This window comes from Rhamphochromis sp. 'chilingali' (assembly GCF_963969265.1).
Source record: "Rhamphochromis sp. 'chilingali' genome assembly, chromosome: 2".
Taxonomy (NCBI): domain Eukaryota; kingdom Metazoa; phylum Chordata; class Actinopteri; order Cichliformes; family Cichlidae; genus Rhamphochromis; species Rhamphochromis sp. 'chilingali'.
In genome coordinates this window covers 745,893-769,183 of record NC_137930.1, presented here as the reverse complement: position 1 = coordinate 769,183, position 23,291 = coordinate 745,893, and the positions used below count along the sequence as shown (strand labels likewise).

General features: G+C 47.2%; 1 protein-coding gene across 3 annotated transcripts in view; it reads left to right on the top strand.

The window, feature by feature from the left end:
* The first annotated feature begins 350 nt into the window (after positions 1-350).
* LOC308392354 (carbohydrate sulfotransferase 8-like) overlaps positions 351-23,291 on the top strand; it is a 64,220-nt gene continuing 41,279 nt past the window's right edge. Inside the window, exons 1-2 of one of the 3 annotated variants that reach the window (XM_080875333.1) lie at positions 351-593; positions 22,250-22,435. In XM_080875333.1, coding sequence (XP_080731459.1) covers positions 22,273-22,435 — 163 coding nt within the window. In that variant the 5' untranslated portion in view covers positions 351-593; positions 22,250-22,272. Of the gene's footprint in view, positions 725-22,249; positions 22,436-23,291 lie in introns of those variants that run through there. The other 2 variants (XM_080875332.1, XM_080875334.1) reach the window with 2 other exon arrangements.

Here is a 23,291-nt window from a genome sequence, read left to right as displayed (position 1 = left end):
AGCTAACATTCAGTTTATTGTTTTCACGCGGTTTAAATGGACCTCCAGCTGTAACAGCTGAACTCATTAAAACGAAATGAATTTTTCAAACAGGACGCTCTCCTGTCTCCTAACTCACGGTTAGGATTAGAGGAAACAATAAAAACTAAGCAGAAGCACAAACACAGATCTGCCGAGCAGCAGTTTTAACTGTTATGATAATAAAATCAATCCTAACAGTTAAATCTGTGACGTCACTCTGGTGTGTGTCTGCGTTACATCAGATTCACCTCTGCAGCCCTGACCATCGCGGGCTTTTATTTTGAGGATTTGGCGAATGCGGGCTTTTATTGTGGTGGTCTGACCAAACCTCCTCCGTGTCTCCCGGAGCTTGCCGGTCGGGCTCCGCCGCCCTGCCCTCCCGTTCACAGTACACTCTCAGTCCAGTCCTTCAGCTCCGGGGCCGCTAACGAACTCAGCCCGCGGACACCGCAGCTCACCGGCAGCTCTGCGCCCGTTAGAGCGTTTACTGAGTACCGGAGGAGGAGGGACGCCCGCAGACTTTCCGACGGAACAGAACTCCGCGGACTGCGTCCATGCTGAGCCGCACACAGGTGAGCGCCGGCGGAGCGAGGACCGGGGGCAGCGGGCGCACTTTCAGTCGGTACTCCGGTGATACTGTGACGTAGACCGGACAGCCCGACGGCGAGCGGCGGGGTTCGCGGAGCAGCTGAAAGTAAAGCAGGTGTGTTTGGAGTGCTTTCGTCATTAACACTGACTCCGCCCCCCCGTTAACGCAGATTAAACCGCGTTTTTTTGAGCCAGTGAAAGGTTACGGACAGGGGCGGATACAGAGAAACGGGGCCCGGGGCACAGGTAAGGAAAAAGCCCCCCCTCCTTTTGCTGGTTTTAAACGGGGCAGCTAATTGGATAGCCGTGTTTGATGATCAGCTTGTAGTTTGTGCTCGAGCGGCCCTGATTGGTGGACGTTTCTCACATTATTTGACACCTGGAACTGTTATTGTGGCGCTCTGTTTGCTGCTTCCTGACTAGGTTTCACCTAAAGAAGGACCAGAAATCCAAACTTTTACTTTTACTGAAGCGTGAAAAACATTTCCGATAAAGAAATCAAAAGAACACAGACTCTCTTGTTTCTGTTCATTTATTTTATGTCATCCAGATGTTACATTTTTTGCTCCTCTAATTGATTCCAGTTTATTTCTTTGTGTTTGCTCTGTTGATATTTGTTTAATCATGACAACAAAATGATTAAAGTTGATCAGATGCTGATGGGGAAACAGAACTGATCTCTCGTGTACTCGTCTGAGCGTCTGACGTCAGTCGCAGGGGGGCGGTGCCGGGGTGTCGGTTGATGTCGCGGTGTCTGTTTCTGTGATGTCAGTGGCAGACTGAGCGCGTGCGGAGTTGCTGAAAACAAAGATGGAGATGTTTGCCGTGTGGATCCTCAGCAGCTGATCAAAGAGAAAGAGCGGCGCCTGATCTTCAGGGTGCAATATCAGCTGTGGGCGGAGCCTGCACAGGTCTCAGATCCACCTGTCAAGCTGACGGAGGAGGAGGAGGAGGACGGCTGCTTCTTCTCCTTTCTCAGCAGCAGTTGAATGAAAAGCTGCGATCGCGCTGAATAATTTCTCTCCTCGTGTCTAAAAATAGCCACCCGGCTGCTCCACCTGCACACGGAGCTCTGCTGCACCTACGACGACCCTCGGAGTCACCTGACCTCGGCCGTAACAAACTGAACCAAAATAAACCGGAGCGACGGCGAGGCTGAAATAAACCCGAGCACCTCAGAGCAGGCGGAGGGAGCGCTGTGATTTATCGTTCATAAACACGACCTCGAGTCTGATCTGTGTGGGTTTAGGACGAGTCACAGATCAAACTGAGGTTTTCCCCGATCGATCATTTTATAGATGTTACCTGTTAACGCTCGCCATCTGACCGCTCGGTTCAGGGAGTGCTGCTGCTGGCTGTGTTTGTTTCTCCAGCCCGGTGCGTCCCACCCTGAGCTTTCATCTGCTGGATTTCGGTGACAGCTGGATGGCGATATACGATATATATCTCGATATTTATTTTTAAGCCATAAAGTAAGAACAAACAGAGAGTTTAGTCACAGCTGTGTCCCAGATGTCACACAGGCACTTTTATTAACACACAGCGCAGATGTACAAGAAACAATTACTCAGAAATAAATTATCAGCATTTATTAAATAATCATGCTCCATAAATAAAAGAAAAAATGTTGTTTTGTGCATAACAAAGAGCTCACAACTGTGCAGTCAAAATGTAAACTAACAGACGCTGAGCACAACAACAAGCAGCTGCTCTGTTCTTAACTTCTACTGCGTGACCGACAGCCTGGAGTTTGAAATCCTCTTCGTAACCGCGTCTCTGAACAGGAGCCGTTTATGGTCCTTATACGCACACAGTACGGTGATATTACGCTGAAGCACAGTACGTATCACTCCGCGAGGCTCCAGACTACGGCAGCCGTAACGCGGTGCGGCTCCGTAGCAAAGTCGTACTCAAACATTTTTAGTCAGATTGCTGAGCGCCGTGTTCCACAGAGAAGCGGTTCGCGGTCAGTGAGCACAACCAGAACTCATACATAAGGCGCGCTGTCAACTTTTGAGAAAATGAAAGGATTTTAGGCCGTGCAGCACCTCTGGGCGTTAGCGTGGTTAGCTCGTTAACACGTTGACGCCGTCCAGCCCCACGCACGGGGCGATGCGCAGTAACTCGTTAACGGAGATTTGCCGTGTCCATCTTGTCGCTGCCTGCAGGTGAAGCGATGGGGGAGGAGGGGGTGTTGTGGTCAGTGAAGGAGAGGCGGAGCAACGCAGCGTAGAGACAAAAGTGGACGAAAGAGAGGCAAACCTGCGGCTCCACAACTATAATTATAGCATAGACTATATCGATATAAAGGATATTGTCACATCTCTTATCTCGTATAAAAATATATCGATATATTTAAAAACTCGATATATCGCCCAGCCCTACATCACGTAGACGTGGGCTGGGAGTAAGAACAATAACACGGGCGAGGTCGAGTTGTGTGCAGGTTTTACACCTGAGCTCACCTGAGACCGAGTCTGTCATTAATGGATCCATAAGACTGGAGAAAACGGGACCCCGAGCGATGAGGGAAACATCTGAGCGTGCAACACCTGGTTCACAAGGTCACCTGGTGGGAGGTGACCTGTCTCTGAACAGGTAACAGGTGTGCACAGCGTCTCTCGGGCAGCTTGTGTCAGAGCCAGTCAGCGGGAGATCGCCCCCTGCAGGAACTGAGCGTCACTGAGTCTCTGAACCTGTGGATTCATCACAGACTGGATGTCATGACCACATCCAGTCACAGAGACGTGTCGGGGTCGCTTTAATGATGGCAGCTGATTGGTCGCAGACATGGTCCCCGTCTTTAAAGATCACCGGATCATTGCAGTCTCAATAACTGTGGTCGTGTCGCGGGCTCCGCCCACTGCTCTTCCAGGTGTGACTGTTGTGTAACCCTCTGCTGGAACTTCTGGACTCGAACGTCCTGTATCGATCGTGTGTTACTGCGTCTCGCTCCACAGTTGTGTTGTACAATGACAATAAAGGGCTTTTCTATTCTATTCTATTATGTTTGCAAGCGTGGCTCCATTTCTAAGAGTTTCTGATCCTGAGTCTGTGGACGTCACAAACGTCTCTGTCTCATCAAGGTGGTTCGCTTGGTTTTCTCGTCCTTCTGCCTGTGAGGGACTGATCAGTGCTGCTGCTGATTCAAGTGCATAATAGCATACAGTTGTGTGTGTGTGTGTGTGTGTGTGTGTTGGATAAACTGACAGTGTGGTACCAGGTTCGTGTTGGTTAATCTGGAGGCGGGTCTGAGCGCTGCTTTGCTGCAGTTTCCTTTGAAGTGGAGCAGGACGTGTTTGTGCGTTCCTCCGACAGAAACAGTCGTATCGTGTGTCGACTCGTTTCAGCTGCACTTTCACCGTGTGAGGATTCATTTACCATAAGCACCTTTAATCTGAGCCGACGGCCTCATCGAGGAAACTCGATCCCTCCTGCTAACGAGGAGAGCCGTGCTGCAGGATGCTGAGGCTCTTCTTCCAGGCTGCCGGCATGAATAACACATCGGAGAGGGACACCTCCGCCCCTGCAGAGCGCCTCCATCGGTCTCTGCAGGGGCACAGGGTCCTGAACAGTCATCTCCTAACCACAGGCAGCACCGAGCTTCACCGGAGAGCTTTCAGACCAACACCTACACCACCCACAGCTGAGGGCGGTGTGAGAGTCTCACGTTTATCAATGTTAAACTGATTAATCTATTTTAGAAAGTATGGAAACATCTGTCCATCGTCCCATGTTCACACCGTCCAGCTGTTTCCGGTCCGAGCGTCTGATTGGATGAAGCTCTCTGCAGCGGGTCCCCGCGTCTTTCTTTAAAATAAAACTGTAGCGTTCGTGCCCGACCTCTCCAGCTCTTCGTCAGCTCGGTTCACCTGCAGCTCATCTGTCATGTGATGGGGTTTCTCCGCCCATCGGAGTCAAGTCATCTTTATTTATATAGCACATTCAAAAGACATCAAGTGTCGGCCAAAGTGCTGAACAGAGGGATGATATAATAAAAATAATTAAAATAGATGAGATGAAAACATTATAGAAACATTGTAAGACATCCATATATGTTTGTAAAAAAATGTGTACATGCATATATGCAAATACATATACAAAAATGTACACAAGCACACACAAGCACACGTGAACATAAAATACATGCAAACATTACCCAATGAGATAAAAGACCAGAATCGCAGAATAAAAGAGGTGTCAGAGAGAGCCTTGGAAAATAGGAAGGGCTTCAGATTCGATTTGAAGACTTCCAAGGATGAAGAGGATTTACTGAAAGGGGGAAGGCTGTTCCAGAGTCTCGGCGGCAATGGAGAAAGCCCTGTCCCCTCTAGATTTGAACTGGGAGCGTGGAACTGATAACAGCATCTGACTGGAGGAGCGCAGAGATCGAGTGGGTCGGTGCAAGCTAAGAAGATCTGAAATGTAACCTGGAGCCAAACCATGGAGAGCTTTAAAAACAAATAATAAAACCTTAAAATCGATTCTATATTTAACTGGTAGTCAATGTAGAGATGCAAGTACCGGGGTAATAGTCTCTGTTTCTAGTACCCGTCAGGAGCCTTGCGGCTGCATTTTGAACAAGTTGTAGGCGGGACAGGCTTGAGTGACAGATGCCTAAATAGAGAGAGTTACAGTAGTCAAGACGTGACGATAGGAAAGCATGGATAACAGTGTTCAGGTCTTTAGATGACAGGATATTTTTGAGTTTAGAAACGCTCCTGAGTTGAAAAAAACTGCCACGAACGACTGAATTTATTTGCTTGTCCAGCTTGAGAGTGGAATCAAAAATGAAACCAAGATTTTTTACGTGGGGATGTACACGAGCTGATAATGGGCCCAAATCGTTTCTTATGAGACTAACAGAGTCCTGCTTACCGAAGATTATCATGTCGGTTTTGTCGTGATTTAATTTGAGAAAGTTCAGAGACATCCAGCAATGTATGTCGCTAAGACACTCTGAGACTTTCTGCAGCATACTGTCAGCACCTGGTTTTAGAGAGAGGTAGAAATGTGCATCGTCTGCATCGGAGTGACAGGAGATCTGGTGTTTCTGAAAAATGGAGCCTAATGCGAGCATGTATAAGGAGAACAAGGCCGGGCCCAGAATAGAGCCCTGAGGTATTCCACAGGTGAGAGTAGCTGGGAGGAGTATTTGTTACCCAGCATCACAGAGTAGGATCAGCTCTCCAGGTAAGAGGCAAACCATGTTAGAGCAGAGCCTCGAATGCAGACACGTCTGTAGACGGTTTAACAGGATTGTGTGGTCGACAGTGTCAAAGGCTGCGCTCAGGTCTAGAAGGATGACAACTGTGCTTTTTCCAGAGTCACCAGCTAGAAGCACATCATTGAACACCTTCAGTAGAGACTCTGTGCTGTGGAAGGCTCTGAAACCACACTGATATTTGTCCAGAATATTAGTGTGTCTAAGAATGAGGAAAGTTGGTGGAGGACGACTTTCTCAAGAACCTTAGACAACAATGGCAGCTTAGAGATTGGTCTGAAAATACCAAGAACTGACGGGTCTGAACCAGGTTTTTTAGAAGCGGCTGAACAACAGCTTGTTTAAACGAATGAGGAACAGTCCCATTTGAGATGCTGCTATTTACAATAACGAGGATGTTAGGGCCGACTGTCTTCAGCACATCTCTGAGAAATGGTGTAGGTAACACATCCAAGGGGCACGTTTCATGTGCATTATTATATCAGTGAGATGGGATAATGAAACTGGTTTAAATTCGGAGAAAAGGAATGAACATGCAGGTGGTTCAGAGGGGTCTTGGGATGGGAGCGGGATATGTGCTTGGATATCATCAATGTTTTCAGTAAAGAACTTTCGTGTGAGGCCGTCTCAGATATGGCTGCAGTGGCGCAGGACAGAGTTGATTGTGTTGAATAGAACTTTAGGATTACCAGAGATTATCTTGGAGAAATAATTTGCTCTTTCTACCTTGATGGTGCGCTGATAGTTATTTAGACAATCTCTAAACACTTGGTAAGAAACGTGGAGCTTATCGTGCTTCCATTTTCGTTCTGCTTTCCTGCCTGACGGCACGAGTGCTGAAATGCTGTAAACATCAGCAGCAGTGTTCGTTTCTCACAGGCTGGTGTCCGCACACCTGTGCAGGTGTTTAAGCACTGCTTCATTTCACTGCTCTGATTATTAGCTCAGAGCTAACATCTTAGCCTATTGCTAACACAATGAAATATAAGGATGAAGGTGGAGGTTTGTTCTCACCCTGTTTTTAAGTGTTGATTTTATGTTAAAGGTGGAGGTGAGGAGCTGGGTAAGGTTTTCTCCTCAGTGTGTTTTGCTTGTTTGTGTATCTGAAGCACTTTTGACCACCTGTCTGCTCCACCTGTCCTCTCCACCTGCCCGTGTGTCGGACAGGGCTCTGTGGGTCTGAATGAGTCCTTTGTGTGGAAAGTTTGAGCCGGTCATCAGAGGTCATTCTAGTTAATAATTCGCTCTAACTGGCGGGTGAGAAACCGCCTCCAGATATCGGGGGCGGCGGTCTCTGGATCGCCAGTGATTAAGAGTAGCTGTGCAGCCGGCGGGCTCAGAGGATTAGTGACATTAATGATGAGAACAAAGCGACGCTGCTGCTCAGCAGCTTGTTTAGTTCTGCCTTTCAGCGTGTTTCATTATTCATTTGGCTCGCTGGAGCCAGACTGCTGTGACCCACTGCTGTGGGAATGAGCCGGGCTTGTATGGATTTATTTAGACTCAGAAACACCCCAGAGAATTAACCTGGGACAGCTTAAAGCCACGATCACACATTTATAGGAGCTCCACCTCCAGCTTCTTCTGTCTGCTCCACTCGCAGCAGGAAAAAAGCCTCCAAAAAGTCCCTGTGCTGGTAGCTGTTTAATCAAGTTAGAAACTCGGGGAAAGTATTTATCCATCACCAACAGACCCACTGGTTTAAAGTCCAAATGACCAACTCCAGGTTTGAGAGAGCAGTCCCATCTCCAAGTACATGGCCCAAACCACATCCAAAACCAGTTCAGTATCTGGGTCAATGTCCAGCTACAGGTCCAAAGTCCAAAACAAGATTTAAAGCAGAGAACTAAACTAGCCCCAAAGTCCAGGATCGGGTCTGACTCCAGGACAACCGACAAAACCAAGACCAGGTCTGAGACCGGGTCCGACTGAGACTGGGTCTGACTGAGACCTGGGCCCTATTTCAGGAAGCCGGTTTAGAAAACTCAGAGTGAAAAACGATACTCAGGGTTGAGTAACCCCGAACTGTCCAACTCGGAATATTCGGTTTCAGAAAGGCTGATAACAATTAGTTCAGTCAACGCGGAGTTGCTTTAACCCCAAGTTAAGCGCGCGCACGAGGATACAGAAAGCCCTGATTAGTGGAGCACAGATTAAGCGAGTCACCATGGAGACGGAGGGAAAGAAGGCAAGGCAAGGCAAGTTTATTTGTATAGCACAATTCAACAACAAGGTGATTCAAAGTGCTTTACAGAGACATTAGAAACAAGAACAAATAAAAAGCATGATTTAAAATTGAATAAAACAAGCAAATAATAGAATAGAATAGAATAGAATTCAACTTTATTGTCATTGCACATGCACAGGTACAGGGCAACGAAATGCAGTTTGCATCCATCCAGAAGTGCTTTAGTGATATAGATATATTACAATATATATTAGCAATAATATAGATATGTGAGTATATTACAGAAATGGGTCTATTATGGTATGTTATAATGTACACGGTATGAAGTATGTTGTGAATATTCTATAACTATAAGTATGTACAGGCTGTAGTGAGTACAAGCTATGTACAGGCTATGAACAGGATATAAATATGAAAAACTATACAGAATATGAAATAAATAACTTTACAGAATCTGAGATATACAGCTATACAGAAATGGGAACTATGCAAGTTGTAAACAGTTGTAGGATTAAAGATTATTGAATGTACAGAATGATTATTTACACAGAGCTATACAGTAGTGCAGTTAAGATAAGTGAGGGTGTAGATAGTTTCTACAGAGGCTATAAAGTGCTAGTGGTTGTGAGTGGTGGTTCAGTCCATGTTATTATTGTGTTTGAGGGTACAGTTGTCCATTGTGGGTGTGTGTATGTCCAGTCCATGAGTTTAACGTGGGTCAGATGTCAGGAGGCAGAGTTCAGGAGTCTGACAGCTGTGGGGAAGAAGCTGTTCCGGTACCTGGTGGTCTTAGTCCGGAGGCTCCTGTGGCGCCTCCCAGAGGGCAGGAGGGTGAAGAGTCCATGTGATGGGTGACTGGGGTCTTTGATGATTTTCCCAGCCCTTTTCAGACACCGCTTCCTGTAGATGTCTTTTATGGCAGGAAGTGGTGCTCCGGCGATGCGCTGGGCAGTTTTCACGACCCTCTGCAACGCCTTCCGGTCCGAGGCAGAGCAGTTCCCGTACCAGACTGTTATACAGTTGGTCAGGATGCTCTCGATGGTGCAGCGATAGAAGTTCACCAGGATGTCTGAGGACAGGTGGTTCTTCCTCAGAGTCCTCAAGAAGAAGAGGCGCTGGTGAGCCTTCTTGACCAGCTTGGAGCAGTTGGTCGTCCAGGTGAGATCCTCGGAGATGTGGACTCCCAGGAACTTGAAGCTGCTCACACGCTCCACAGCCGTCCCCTTAATGTGGATGGGTGGATGTGGGTCAGCATTCCTCCTGTAGTCCACGATGAGCTCCTTGGTCTTCTCGGTGTTAAGCAGCAGGTTGTTTCTGTCGCACCACTCAGCCAGACGATCCACCTCCTCCCTGTAGGCGGCCTCATCGTTGTCACTGATGAGGCCAATCACCGTGGTGTCATCTGCAAACTTAATGATGGTGTTGGAACCATCAGCAGGTCTGCAGTCGTGGGTGAAGAGGGAGTAGAGGAAAGGGCTCATCACACAGCCTTCTGGTACACCGGTGTTCATTGTGATGGTAGATGAGCAGCGGTTATCCAGCCGGACATGTTGGGGGCGGTTGGTCAGGAAGTCCAGTAACCATTTGCAGATGAGGGAACTGATACCCAGGTCTGTCAGTTTCCTGATGAGTTGTGAGGGGTGGATTGTATTGAATGCTGAACTGAAGTCTATAAACAGCATTCTGGCGTAGGTGTTGTTGTTGTCCAGGTGTGAGAGGACAGAGTGCAGTGCGATGGAGACTGCATCCTCTGTGCTCCTGTTCCGGCGGTATGCGAATTGGTGGGGGTCCAGGGTGGGGGGGAGACAGGATTTGAAGTGTGCTAGGACCAGCTGCTCTAAGCACTTAGTGATGATGGGGGTGAGTGCTACTGGGCGGTAATCATTGAGGCAAGATGGGTTGGAGTTTTTGGGTATCGGGACGATAACTAACTAATTAACAAACAAACAAACAAACAACTATATAAAATCAAAACAGATAAAATCAGAACAGTAGATAAAATCAGTAGTTAAATGCAAGTTTTGAAATTTAAGCTTAAAGTGTGGATTTGGTGCTTTATTCAAATGCAGCTGAGAACAGGTGAGTCTTCAACCTGGATTTAAATAAACTGAGTGTTTCAGCTGATCTGAGGCTTTCTGGGAGTTTGTTCCAGATATAAGGAGCATAAAAGCTGAATGCAGCTTCTCCGTGTCTGGTTCTGACTCTGGGAACTGATAAAAGACCGGATCCAGATGACCTGAGGGATCTGGATGGTTCATACTGGGTCAGGAGGTCACTGATGTATTTTGGTCCTAAACCATTCAGAGCTTTATAGGCCAGCATCAGAACTTTAAAGTCTATCCTCTGACGGACAGGCAGCCAGTGTAAGGACCTCAGAGCTGGACTGATGTGGTCCACTTTTTTGGTCTTAGTGAGGACTCGAGCAGCAGAGTTCTGAATGAGCTGTAGTTGTCTGACTGATTTTTTAGGTAGACCTGTAAAGATGCTGTTACAGTAATCAAGCCTACTAAAAATGAATGCATGGACTAGTTTTTCCAGGTCCTGTTGAGACATCAGATCTTTTATCCTTGATATATTCTTGAGGTGATAGTAAGCTGACTTTGTTATTGTCTTAATGTGTTTTTCTAAGTTTAGGTCTGCATCCATCACTACACCCAAATTTCTCGCCTGGTTTGTGGTTTTTAGATGTATAGATTGAAGTTCTCTGGTGACCTGTAATCGTTTTTCTTTGGCGCCAAAGACTATTACCTCAGTTTGTTTTTGTTTAGCTGGAGAAAATTGTGGCACAACCAGTCATTGATTTCCTCAATGCATTTACCAAGAGCCTGTACAGGGCCTCGGTCTCCTGGTGACATTGTGATATATATTTGTGTGTCATCTGCATAGCTGTGATAGTTTATTTTGTTGTTCTTTATAATCTGTGCCAGTGGGAGCATGTAGATGTTAAACAGAAGGGGTCCCAAGATGGAACCTTGGGGAACTCCACATGTGATACTTGTCTGCTCAGATGTGAAGTTACCTATTGATACAAAGTATTTCCTGTTTTCTACGTATGTTTTGAACCAGTTTAGTACAGTTCCTGAAAGACCTGTCCAGTTCTCCAGTCGTTTGAGTAATATGTTGTGGTCAACTGTATCAAATGCTGCACTGAGATCCAGTAAAACTAGGACTGACATTTTTCCACTGTCTGAAGGCGCGGTCAATGTATTTTACAGCGCTTGAGGCCGAAATTCTGATGGCAGCATATGCTGATAACATGCAAATTTTGCGGAAAAAAAGTAACACAGCCTCAGCTGCAAAAGAAAGGGAGCATGCATGGCAAAACATAGCCGACAGAGTCAATGCGTGAGTGTTAATTTAAACATTGATCGAGGGATTTCCACCCATTTAACACGTTATTTTATTATATTTTATTTTTTATTTCATACATTTGATTTTGTGATGTGATGTGAGCGCAGGTGCAACCCAACAGGCCCCAAACGTTCCTGGCAGCAAGTAAAAATGAAATATAAAAATATAGTCCAAACAGGTGGTGTAATTGTATTATGAGCCATAGTGCTTGGTCTGTTTGTCCCATGTAAATCAATTGCAGTTAGAGGCTACATTAATTTCCCCTCTGTAAGCACTTATTGAAACTATCTGAGCACATTACAAGTACATATTTGCTTACTCTGTATGCTCAAATGTGACCCGTTATAGCCAACAGGAAAAAAGCGGAGGCCCGAAAAACAGGTGGGGGTCCTCCACCACCACCACCACTCACAGAGGCTGAGCAGTTGGCTTCCACATTTGTGATAATGTTGGCAGCATCACATATGATCTTCACAGTGCAGAGAACACAAATTAGCATCCATTACTATAATGAAATAATTTGTTAGTTTGAAATGCTACAGGGAACTATGTACCTGTACATTAATGCTGTGGAAAGACTTCCTGTTCACATAGTCTCCTTCATTTACTGAAGGAGCAATGATTGGAATGTGAGTGCCATCTATACAGCCAATCATGCCTGGGAACCCTGAAAATAAATGTGCAATTTAAGTAGTAGTTCAAGTATCACCACATCATGAATTAAGTTTTGGTCATCCTGATACCTGCAATTTTGTGGCATCCCTCTTTGATAAATCTTGTGGGTCTATGACCGGGGAACACCACAGACGAGTACAGGAGACGTTTCAGTGCAACTGTAACATTCCTGACTGCCCGACAGACGGTAGCCTTGGAAACGTGCTCAGCGTCACCAATATTATACAGAAAGCTCCCGTTTGCAAAAAACCGAAGTGCGATACAAATAATATGTACAGAACTGAGAGGATGTCCGCGATGTGTCACATGAGCAATATTAGGCCTGAGGATGTTATTCAAATAAATTATAGATTGTGCTGAAAAACGGTAACGTTCGCACAGAAAATCATCAGGAAATGATAAAATGTCCGAACGCGCTCTAATCACTCTCTCCCGGCGGAGAGCTCTGCGGAGAATTTGGGCTTCAACATCTACTGGCTCTTCAAGGAAGGGGCACGCCATGTCTGACACTTCCTACAGTCAGGTTTCCGACAAAGGGGCGGAGAAGGTCAGGGTTAGTTGAAGTAAACCTGCTAGGGGGCAGGTTAGCTTCACGGAGTGTGTCGTCATAGTAACTCACTCAGAATTAATCTAAACTCGCTTTGTGAAACCGAAAACCCAGAGTTTTCGTTAACTCAGGGTATACTTACTCAGAGTTTGCACTAAACCGGCTTCCTGAAACAGGGCCCAGGTCTAGATCAGGTCTGACTCCAGGACAACAGACAAAACCAAGACCAGGTCTGAGACCGGGTCCGACTGAGACCCAGTCTGACTGAGACCAGGTCTAGATCAGGTCTGACTCCAGATTGAAAGCAAACACAAAAACTGGCTCCAGCAGTCGCCCCATGCCCCGGGTCCCACACCAGTCCACAGCTCTGGGCGTGGGTTGGTGTGCTAGTATGATGGAGAGGTGCCTCTCTTCTGATAACCTACAACTTTTACTCATCATATAAATCATGACATTTATCGCGTGACCTGATCAGCTCGTCCGAGTTCAGGAGAGGCACGGAGAGAACGTAGGGAACAGATGGAAAAGGTGACGATAAGCCGGAGTGACCTCACACTTAACGCAGGACCTCCACCCTGCTGTCCACCTCGTGCTGCAGCTTGCGGATAAACGTGAACGGAGGTGGAGATTTCCGTATATGTTATCCCATAAGATTAGAGTCCCATAACGGAATGACAGGGATTAATCTTCCTAGCTCGCGTCGAGGGGACCACACAAGCCCTTTATTGTGCCGGAGGAGGTGGCTTATCAACTCATCGGATTTGCAGATTATATTCCTGATTATGTTTATTTCATATTTCCGTGCAGTCGTCCGTAAGGACGGACAGAGTATTTCAGCTGAGGTGATTCAAAGATCAGAAAGCTGCATCGCCACAAATGCTCCTGTCAGAGGCGCAGTTTGACATTTCTCATTAAATGTGATGCTTTATTAAAGTAAAAGATGTCCATGGGGATGTATGTTTCTTTTTCAGGGAGTAAAAGTCGGAGAGATCCAAGAAAATTACATTTTTATTCCTGGGTAAATGATGGAAACATGAATTAGATTTTGAATTCTGGATTTAACAGGAAGCCAATACAGGAGAAATCTGCTCTCTCTTTCTAGTCCCTGTCAGGACTCTTGCTGCAGCATTTTGGATCAGCTGAAGGCTTTTCAGGGAGTTTTTAGGACTTCCTGATAATAATGAATTACAGTCGTCCAGCCTGGAAGTAATAAATGCATGAACTAGTTTTTCAGCGTCACTCTGAGACAGGATATTTCTAATTTTAGAGATGTTGCGCAAATGGAAGAAAGCAGTCTTACATATTTGTTTAATATGTGCATTGAAGGACATGTCCTGGTCAAAAATGACTCCAAGGTTCCTCACAGCGTTACTGGAGGCCAAGGTAATGCCATCCAGAGTAAGGATCTGCTTAGATACCATCTTTCTAGGCTTTTCAGGGCCGAGTACAATAACCTCAGTTTTATCTGAATTAAGAAGCATGAAGTTAGCAGCCATCCAGGTCTTTATGTCTTTAAGACATTCCTGCAGTTTAACTCATTGGTGTGTGTTATCTGGCTTCATGGACAGATAGAGCTGGGTGTCATCTGCATAGCAGTGTAAATGTATGCTATGTCTTCTAATGATGCTGCCTAAGGGAGGCATGTATAATGTAAACAGAATTGGTCCTAGCACTGAACCCTGTGGAACTCCATAACTAACCTCAGTGTGCTCCCATTAAACAAGGTGTTTGAATCCTTTTCATCTCCTCCTTCAGTCGGACAGTGTCAGAGGAACAGGTGACCCAGAGTAAAATGGTGAGACTAAGATAAGTGCTGCAGAAGAACAAAGCAGTGTTATGTCAGCTGACATGGTAAATTATTTCTGAGACTTCAAACTGGACCCACCTGCTCAGCTCGGTCCCACAGTCCAATGAGACACTGAGTATATGAAGTGTTTGTTTTACTGAATGTTCACTGTGATAAACATACAAACAGGTCAGACCATCGTCAGTTACCATGGTGATCTGTCTGCGTTAAACACCGTCAGTTAATCTCGTTTCGTGGTGACACCCGCTGTGCCGAAAACAGCGGACGGAGTCGAGAAGGCAGGAAGTAGAAAACTGATTTGGGCCGCGAGGATGATCAGTTAACGTCCACGTACGCGGCAGCGGCACAGAAACTCCTGCTGTGTGTCGAGCGCTGTGCTGCTGCTGAGTGTGAGGAGCTGAACTCAGAGATCAGGGAAGCACAGTGGAAAGTCCACAGTATCAAACAAGCTGCAGAAACGCCACTCGTGCCTCCGCTCGCTTTCCAGCTCGGGTCACCTTCATTTCAGGGGCAGCGTGGGACTCTTTGTCCCCGAGCTCTGGCTCGTTTCTCAGCCCGCACGCCGTCCTTGGCCTCATCCTGAACTCTGAACAATTAGCACTAAACGGTCTGAGCGAGCTGCTGCAGCCTCGCTCACGCAGCCCATTTTCTGTCTTTGTATCTGCACACAAAGCAGAGCGAAAGACCGACTGTAACCGTGATGATGGAGGCTGTCTCAGCGTCTGTGGTGCAGCTACACAGAGGTGGAATTTCTCGGTGAGCTGCTTACTGTTAAAAATGACTCCTTTATCGGCTTTCTTTGCCCTCCTGGGCAGCCGCCGCCTGCACAAGCTCTCATTTTATGTACCAACTGTACATAAGTGTTCAGGCTGCTGTCTCATTAGCTTTGACTTCAACCAAACCGGCGTGTGAACACGTCCTGCAGGTACGAGGCTGCTGAATGATTCCTGTAGGAACCATGTGAATAACTCAGGATACTCTCCCGGTCCTGCTGGAGAGCACCGCAACGACAAAGTCAGCACATGTATTTGTTCTTAAAACACTTTACTTTCAGATACTAGGAGAACAAAAGTTTGAAGAAAAGTGAGGAAATCTTCTGCAAACATGTTCCTGTAACTTTCAGCTGTTGGTGGGACTCGTCCTGCAGCTGTGGAGGAACACGAGCCCAGACCAGCAGACTCGGTGCTTGTACTGTGTCACACTTTATTCATATTTTCTCTGTAGTTTCTCCCTCAGTGCAGTTAGCGTGAGTTCTCCTGTTGCAGTTTACCCTGATTGTTTGCTCTCGTTTGTTCCGTGGTTTCCTTCAGCGTGTCAATAATCTGTGAGCGCTGCAGTCACAATATTGACGCAGCTCAAAACGTCTGTGGCGGTTCGATGACAGCGGGCGTTTCCTGTTTCAGAGTGTTGATGATGTCGCTCAGGGAGGTGTGATTGTGGTGTACAGCGTGGAGCTCTGCCATCACACTGCAGGGTATCCATCTCCTGCCGTCATGTTAATCCGGGCGCGGCAGGATTGAAGCGTCCTTGCCGAGCGGTCAGCTGGAGGCCCAGAGTTTGACTCGACAAGGACGTGAGGAGGGGTCGTCCTCTCGACTCTTCGTTGTGACTCGTTCCTCTGAGTTTCCTGCCGTGTTCTTGGTTTTCTGACTAAATGAATCTTCAGTTGGGACTGCGACCTGTTTGGGGGAAAATACTCAGAAACCTGATTATTTGTTCTCAGTATTTCATGCTTCATTAGATGCAGCCTGATGGTTTTTCTTTAATCCTGCCAACAAACACTCAAACCAGCCTGGCTGGATTCTTTCTGCACGCAGCGTCTTGTTCTCAGCCGCCCTGTTTTATTTAAATGCAGGCTGTTTATCCTAGTTTCAGCAGAATGAGCTGCTGCAGCGTGATGCTATAAATCATCAGCCACTCGTCGCTAATAGAAACCTTAATAACACATTTATTATTATTAGAGGAACAAAAGTTTCTGCTGTAAAACTTCAGAAAACAGAACAAAGCGTCTCAGCGGTGATCTCAGACGTCGAGGTCGATCCGCCTGCGGCTGAAAACCGTCCTTATCGCAAACAGATCACAGCCACTGCTTTGAGAGCGATGATAAAATCAACGTGGTGGTCTTCGTTTCCTTTGTTATAAATCAGACTGTTGGAGACGGGAGTGATTCACTCGCCATTTACTCTCCGAGCTGCGGCGAAACTGTGAAAACCGACACCTTCAAAGTAAAAGCTGTGCTGCACTGCTTAAACCAACATATTTCCAAAGGCAAGACTTTTACTTTGACGGTCTCTGTTTCTGGTTACGAGGTTTTGGTGCAGCTCCACCAACCGACCACTTGATGAGTACATGCTTCCCTAGCAACGGTTGCCAGGCAGTCACCTGTGTAACTGAGGCCTCAGTTCAGTATTAAGATTTACCATGGTAACCGTTTCCATGGTGACGATAGCACACTACAGAGCCGTGCCTTAAACGAAACATTGACGCAAAAAATTTGTCAAATTTTTCCTAATTAAATTATTCGAAATACTCAGTCAATTGTTGCAGCCCTTCTGTGATTTGATATAATATAGTTTAATACAGTGTTTCCCAACCACTGGGCCACGGGACCGGCTTTTAAGGTGTCGCAGATAAATACAACAAAATAAAACCAGTACCAAAAACAGAAGATTTATTCATAACACACAAGGAAAAGACCCAGGGAAACAGAGTTAACGATAAAAACGATTAAAAAACCCGATAAAACCGTGAAAACCATAAATTTCAAACCCGAGCCTCAACTCTCGCAGCCCAGTACCAAACGGACCGCCGTAATTAGCGTGAGTAACGGGCAGAACAATGACATTCTCTTCCACTAGAGGGCAGTACAACTACCTGCTCTAATTCAGTGGGTCGCCAACTGCCAGTAAGACAGAAGACGACGACGAAGAAATGACAATAGTCAGAAAAGTAGTCAGTGTGACCTGGTCCTGGAGGAAACTCCGACCCAGGTGAAGGCCCAGCATGAGCAGTGGTCAGAAGGAAGCAAAAAAGGTAAACTGGGGACCAGTGTTGGGACTAACGCGTTATTAAGTAACGCGTTACAGTAACTAGTTATTATGCCAAAACCAGGAGCGCGTTAGTCGTTACTGGGATTTAGATAGGGTCGTTACTCGTTACTTCGTGTGGTGGCATCGCGGAGCTTCCACAGATTCAGTAACATTAGCAAGTGGTGGAGGCCAGCAGGTGGATGAAGGAAAAGGGAGGCAGGAGGAAGAGAGACCCGAGGCGGCCGCCGGTCCGAGTGTGAACTGAACTTCAGGTAAGAAGTTATGACCTGCAGTCTCTCTGGGTCAGATATGAACCAAGTGTAGGTGGAGTTTATTTTCGTTATTCTGACTTTCTCCGTACTGCGTGCTAGCTAGCATGACGGAGTTTCTATACAGCTGGGTGGTGCTATGAAGTTAATGATGTTGAACTTTATTTTGTTCATAAGTTATTAGAGTTGCCAACCGTCCCGTCTGGTATTCAGAGAAAATATTACGCGTTTCTTATTGAGGTGAAAAGGAACAGTTTGTCCCGTAATTCAGCTACAAAAAGGCACAAAGCTGGAGTTATTCTGTCTTTGCTGCACAGCTGCCTCTTCTTCTCTCATTCTCTCCCCTCCCTCTCCTGTTTCTACTTCAATCATGAAACTGATCAATGATCAGCTGATCGGCTCTCTTGTTTGTTTATCGCTCACTTTGCGCCAGAAAGAGGAAACCAGCGGATGTCGTGCTAAACAACAGCAGCACGTTCAAGCTTGATCAGCTGTTGTTAGAATTTATTTAATATTAATTTCTAGTATCAGCTGATGTTTGCTGGAGCCACAGCTGTAAAGCTGCTGATCATGATGTCGGTTTGGATATGTGGTGAGAGGGAAACATGAAGATGAAACCAGGAGATGTCCTTACTGGATCATCAGAGCTGAACAGGTGATGGAGAAACAGGTTTACCTTTTAGGTGACATGAATGAGTTGAAGTTATGAACTGTTTCTGAGAGACAAATAACACCAGGATCCTTTTCTAAGTAGCTGACAGCTGGTAACTGTGCAGGGGCGGGTCTAGCAAAGTGTTGCCAGGGGGCAGGTAGGGCATTAACAGGGAGAGGGGGGCACAAAGAAATACTTTTCTTTCTTATTATCATTTAAAATGTCTCGCTTTTATTAAATAATTATCTGAAGCTTACAACAAACGATTGATAGATTGATGCATATATACCATCAGAACAGTGCACATCACTGTCACAACAGTGTTTGTTTTCATTCAAAGGCTTTATGAGTTTTCCTATAATGGCAGCCGGTCTCTAGTCAAAATGCCCGGGCCAATTTTCTGTCCCAGTCCAGCCCTGTATGCAGCTCATCTGCAGTCTGGTGTTTCCTACATCTTCCTATTCAGAAGGCAGAATTTCCGAGTTCTGAGTACAATCAAAGCACCACGACTGCAGTTTTTGTGTTGGATGTAAAAGGCGCACATGACGCTGTGACGTAGGCTAGAATCATGGCAGCAGTCAATGACGGTCCAGGCGTGGGATTTCTCTCGTGGAAATATGCACATTATCTTTTCCTTTCTATTGGTAGGTGGCACAGTGCACTGTGGCAAGTAAGCAAGCTAGAAGACTGCAAAGTTATGGGAGCAACACATTAACAAGAGAATTCTGAGTAAAACCAAAGTTACTTTCCCTAGTAACTAGTTACTTTGAAAGTAACGAGTAACTTGAAGTAACTGAGTTACTTTTGAGAGAAGCAACTAGTAATGTAACTAAGTTACTATTTTAAAGTAACTTACCCAACACTGCTGGGGACAAACCGAGCCAACTCTGCTCTGCCTGGAGTGCGGGGGAAATGATCAATGTGCTTTTTGTGGCATTTTTGTTTTTGCTGTGGGATTTTTGTAATGTGAAACATATGCTGTGGCTCCAAAAGGTTGGAAACACTGGTTTAATTTGTACAGTATGACAGATTGGTGACATCACAGCACCGACACCCGTTTTGAAGCCTTGGGAGGCCTTATTGATTTATTTTCATTGTAATCATTTCTAAGTCTAAGGAAGTCCACTCCATGCCTCCTAGGTCAGCTCTTTCCACGGGGCGGAGGCCGGGGCATAAACCCGGCCACACTGCAGAGGTGATCTCTCTCAGCTGGTCTAGGAACACCTAAGTGCAAGGAGGAGGAGTTGGAGGAGGAGCAGGAGGAGGCTGGGAAGCTTCTGTGGATAGACCCTGAGCTGGATCAGCAGCAGAGGATGGATGGAATAAATAAACAGACTGATTGGCTGGATCCAGTTATGCGTGTCACATGATCAGCTGAAAACATCTGAAACCATCACAGAGTCTCTCAGCACAAAAGATACAGACACTGCAGGAGTGTGCGTGCGCGTGTGTGTGTGTGTGTGTTTGTGTGTGTGTTATGGGCTCACCTGCTGTGATGCTGCAAACAGATGTTCCTGCTCAGCCTCATGGGAGCAGGAAGTGTGCAGTCAGCAGGAGAGATGGCTGTGCAGTAAAAACAAACACACACACACACACACACACACACACACACACACACAGAGCAGGTAAACAGCCAGTGATGGCATTGGTTTTTGTCCTGTGATGGCGCCCTCCTGTGGTCATGTCAAAGTGTACCTGCTTGATCAGTTATCGTCATAGAAACCAGGATGGAGGCGCTTCACGTGTCCCTATAAGTCGTATCTTCTCTTGTTCAGGTGCAGTGCTGCCACCTAGTGGTGCAGGTGTGGTCCAGCACAGAGTTCGTGGACCCACCTGTCGGTAAAGATGACTCCGTGTACGAGAGTGAGTTTCCGGCACAGTCAGGAGCTTTCAGGAGTTTTATTCGTCTGCCACATGGATCACAGTCATTTTACTTTCAGGCTTTTTTAGGGGGGTAGAAGGACGTGAGTGTGTCAGGATGGAGTAGGGCCGTGTGATATAATGATATATATCAGATAACGATATGAAAACGTCTATCGTTTGTTTCGTGGTGTCGCAAAATAAACTGCAACTGTTTTTACTCGTCGTCATTAGCAACAACGGTGGTAAAACCATTGCATGGCTCTGCCATCCGCTTGTTTATTTTCCACATAAACCTTTCACAATAAAGCTGGAGATCCTGTTGAGACTTTTCAAAATAAACTGAATCACTTGGTGGGCGGTGGTGATAACCTGCAGGTCGCTGTGCATGGATCAATGCTGTGGAAACAGAAAATAAACTGAAGGAGCTTTAAAAGGCCAGCGAGAGCGAGCAACCTGAGAACCAAAGTCTAATGAAGACGTTATTAAAGGAGCGTCTGAGTGATCGATCAGCTGATTGTGAGTTTTCAGGAAGCACTGGAGGACCAGGAGCAGCTCTCGTTTTCCTCCCCCACCACTCGTAAATCACCCTCATGTTCTCCATCATTCTCTTGGTCAGAGCGTGAGTGGGTGGACGCCGAAATGATCCTCGTGGGGAAAAGAGTCACAGGAAGTAGAACGTCATGTTATTGCACATGCTCAGTTCCCACAGAGAGAGCAGGTTTGTGATATTCTGACAGGAAGTGAAAGTGTCACGCTCCACCAGACTCCATTCACAAAACCAGGAATTTAACCTCCAATGAGCACCGAGCTGTCGGAGGCCTTTGACAGTGTGTCACTGGTTTTGCGTTTGGCTGTGGTCAGTGTCACAGCTGGCAGCACGAGGTGACACCCGGACCCTGCAGAGGCCACACAGGTTGTTCAACTCCTCCAGGATGGCACATCAGTACGTGCCATCGTCAGGTTTGCTGTGTCTCCCAGCACCGTCTGAGGAGCGCAGAGGAGACTTCAGGAGACGGACGGTTACTGGACTGGGCCGTAGAAGGCCTTAACCCATCAGCAGGACCAGTATCTGCTCCTTTGTGCAAAGAGGAAGACCTGTAGCAGGTCACTGGTGTGAACGTTTCTGACCAAACAATCAGAAATAGACTTCATGAGGTTTGCCTGAGGGCCACATGTCCTGTAGTGGGCCCACGCTCACTGCAGTAGAACACCAGAACCGGCAAGTCCACCGCTGCCGCCCGGCTCTGCAGAGATGAGGGCGGGCTCAGCCTGAGCACATGTGTCAGAGCTGAAAGTGTCTGGAGAAGCCGAGGAGAACGCCGGCTCTGCGGCTCGGTGGTGGGTCAGTGATGGTTGGGTATCCATGGAGGGATGCGGACCTCTACAGGTATATTGCCATGGTGACTTCTGTCCTCTGTGGGAGGGGACAGCTACAAAATAATGTCAACAATGATGTAAGACTTACTGCAGATGTCCGTGTTTGATGAGAACGATTCATTTTATTGGAAACACTCACAGTGAAACTCTCCTCTGTGTTGACCACCTCCTCCTCCTCCTCAGGAGGTGCAGCATGGCTCCAACGGCCACCCCGGCCTTCACCTGCAGCTTCCGTGGAGGTTTCAGCCTATCAGCATCCAGCCAGCGTGCAGCTGTTTGGGGGTTTCATGTGGATCTTTCCATCGTGTGTGTAATGGCTGTGGGGTGTGGTCATCACCCTGCTGGGCGGGCGGTGTCGACACTCATGTTTGTGAGGTGATGGAGGGTGCTTGATAACAACCTGAGGCGGTGTAAAATTTTCACATTTATACCGCAGGTGGAGCTGCCGGAGAGACAATAAAGGTACTGAGGCAGCAGGAGTGTGGTTGGAGGAGGTGGAGCAGGTGACGGTGTTTAAAGGAAACGGAGAGGAACCGTCGGCGCTCAGAGTGAAACGCCGAAGCTCGGCCCCAGAGGCATCCGATGGCGTGCAGTCACACGGCGAGCATCAGGTTTGCATGTCTTTATCAGATCTCGTCTGAAGTGTTTGTCTCCTCAGGTGCTCGCCGTGGTCTGTCCAGGATGAGCCTGCTGGGCGTTCGGAGGAGGCTGCTGTGTGCAGCCGTGAAGCCGCCCTGCTCCCTCTGCTGCTCCCTGTGGTTCCTCCTGCTGCTGGGAGCCGGATCGCTGCTGCTGCTCGCCCGCCTGCAGAACCTCACCGAGCCGGTCCTCCAGCGGCGCCCAGGTTAGTTCTTCTCCATGTTTTCTTCGCCTCCTTTCACTCTGGTGCTCGTTACGCTGCCCCCTGCAGGGCGTAGAAACCTGCAGCATGCTGTGTCTTTGCATGTTCAGCACCACCTCTGAGGTTTTAGGAAGGATAAAGTGTTAGAGGGCGCGCTGCGTTCTAGCCCCCACCTGAGGTCATGTGATCAACACAGTGGATCGGCTGAGGTTCCTGTGCAGGTTGTCTGAGCTCAGGTCTGCAGGTGGCAGTCGCAGTTCTGCTCCTCTAAAACAGCCAGCAGGGGTCAGAGGTCACAGAGGAGCGTGGAGCAGCAGCTCCTGAGAAGCAAACCCACCAACAAACGTCACAACCTCCTGTCCAGCTTTCAGGCACGTCTCAGGTTGATGCCGCGTGTTAATGAGTCATAAAGACGTGAACGAGTGTCTGAAATCTGCTCCAGGAAGCAGGACCGATTCTGTCCAATCACAATCGAGTATCGAGCGCCATCCCTACCTTAGTAATGTGATGCTCCCGTGTTCTGCGGACGGACCCGTGCGTTGAAAGCTCTGCGTAAGCACGCTCAGTGGGACAAATTAAAAGTCCATGATGGAGGCACCGGCCAATCACAGAACAGGACAGGGTTACACTTTCATCACGCTCTCCTGACCTCTGACCTCCTTTCCTCTGAGAGCTGCTGCTCGCTGCGTGTTTCCTGCGTTATGCTCAGAGATCTCAGCAGCAGCCACGTCACGCTCGTTCTTCATCATTCTGTATCTACATGCACCGAGCTGCTGGCCCCTGATTGGCTGATCGGGTTTTTAATGAGCAGTGGAACAGGTGTGCTCTATCTGAGCCGTTCACTGGTTGACTCATGTGG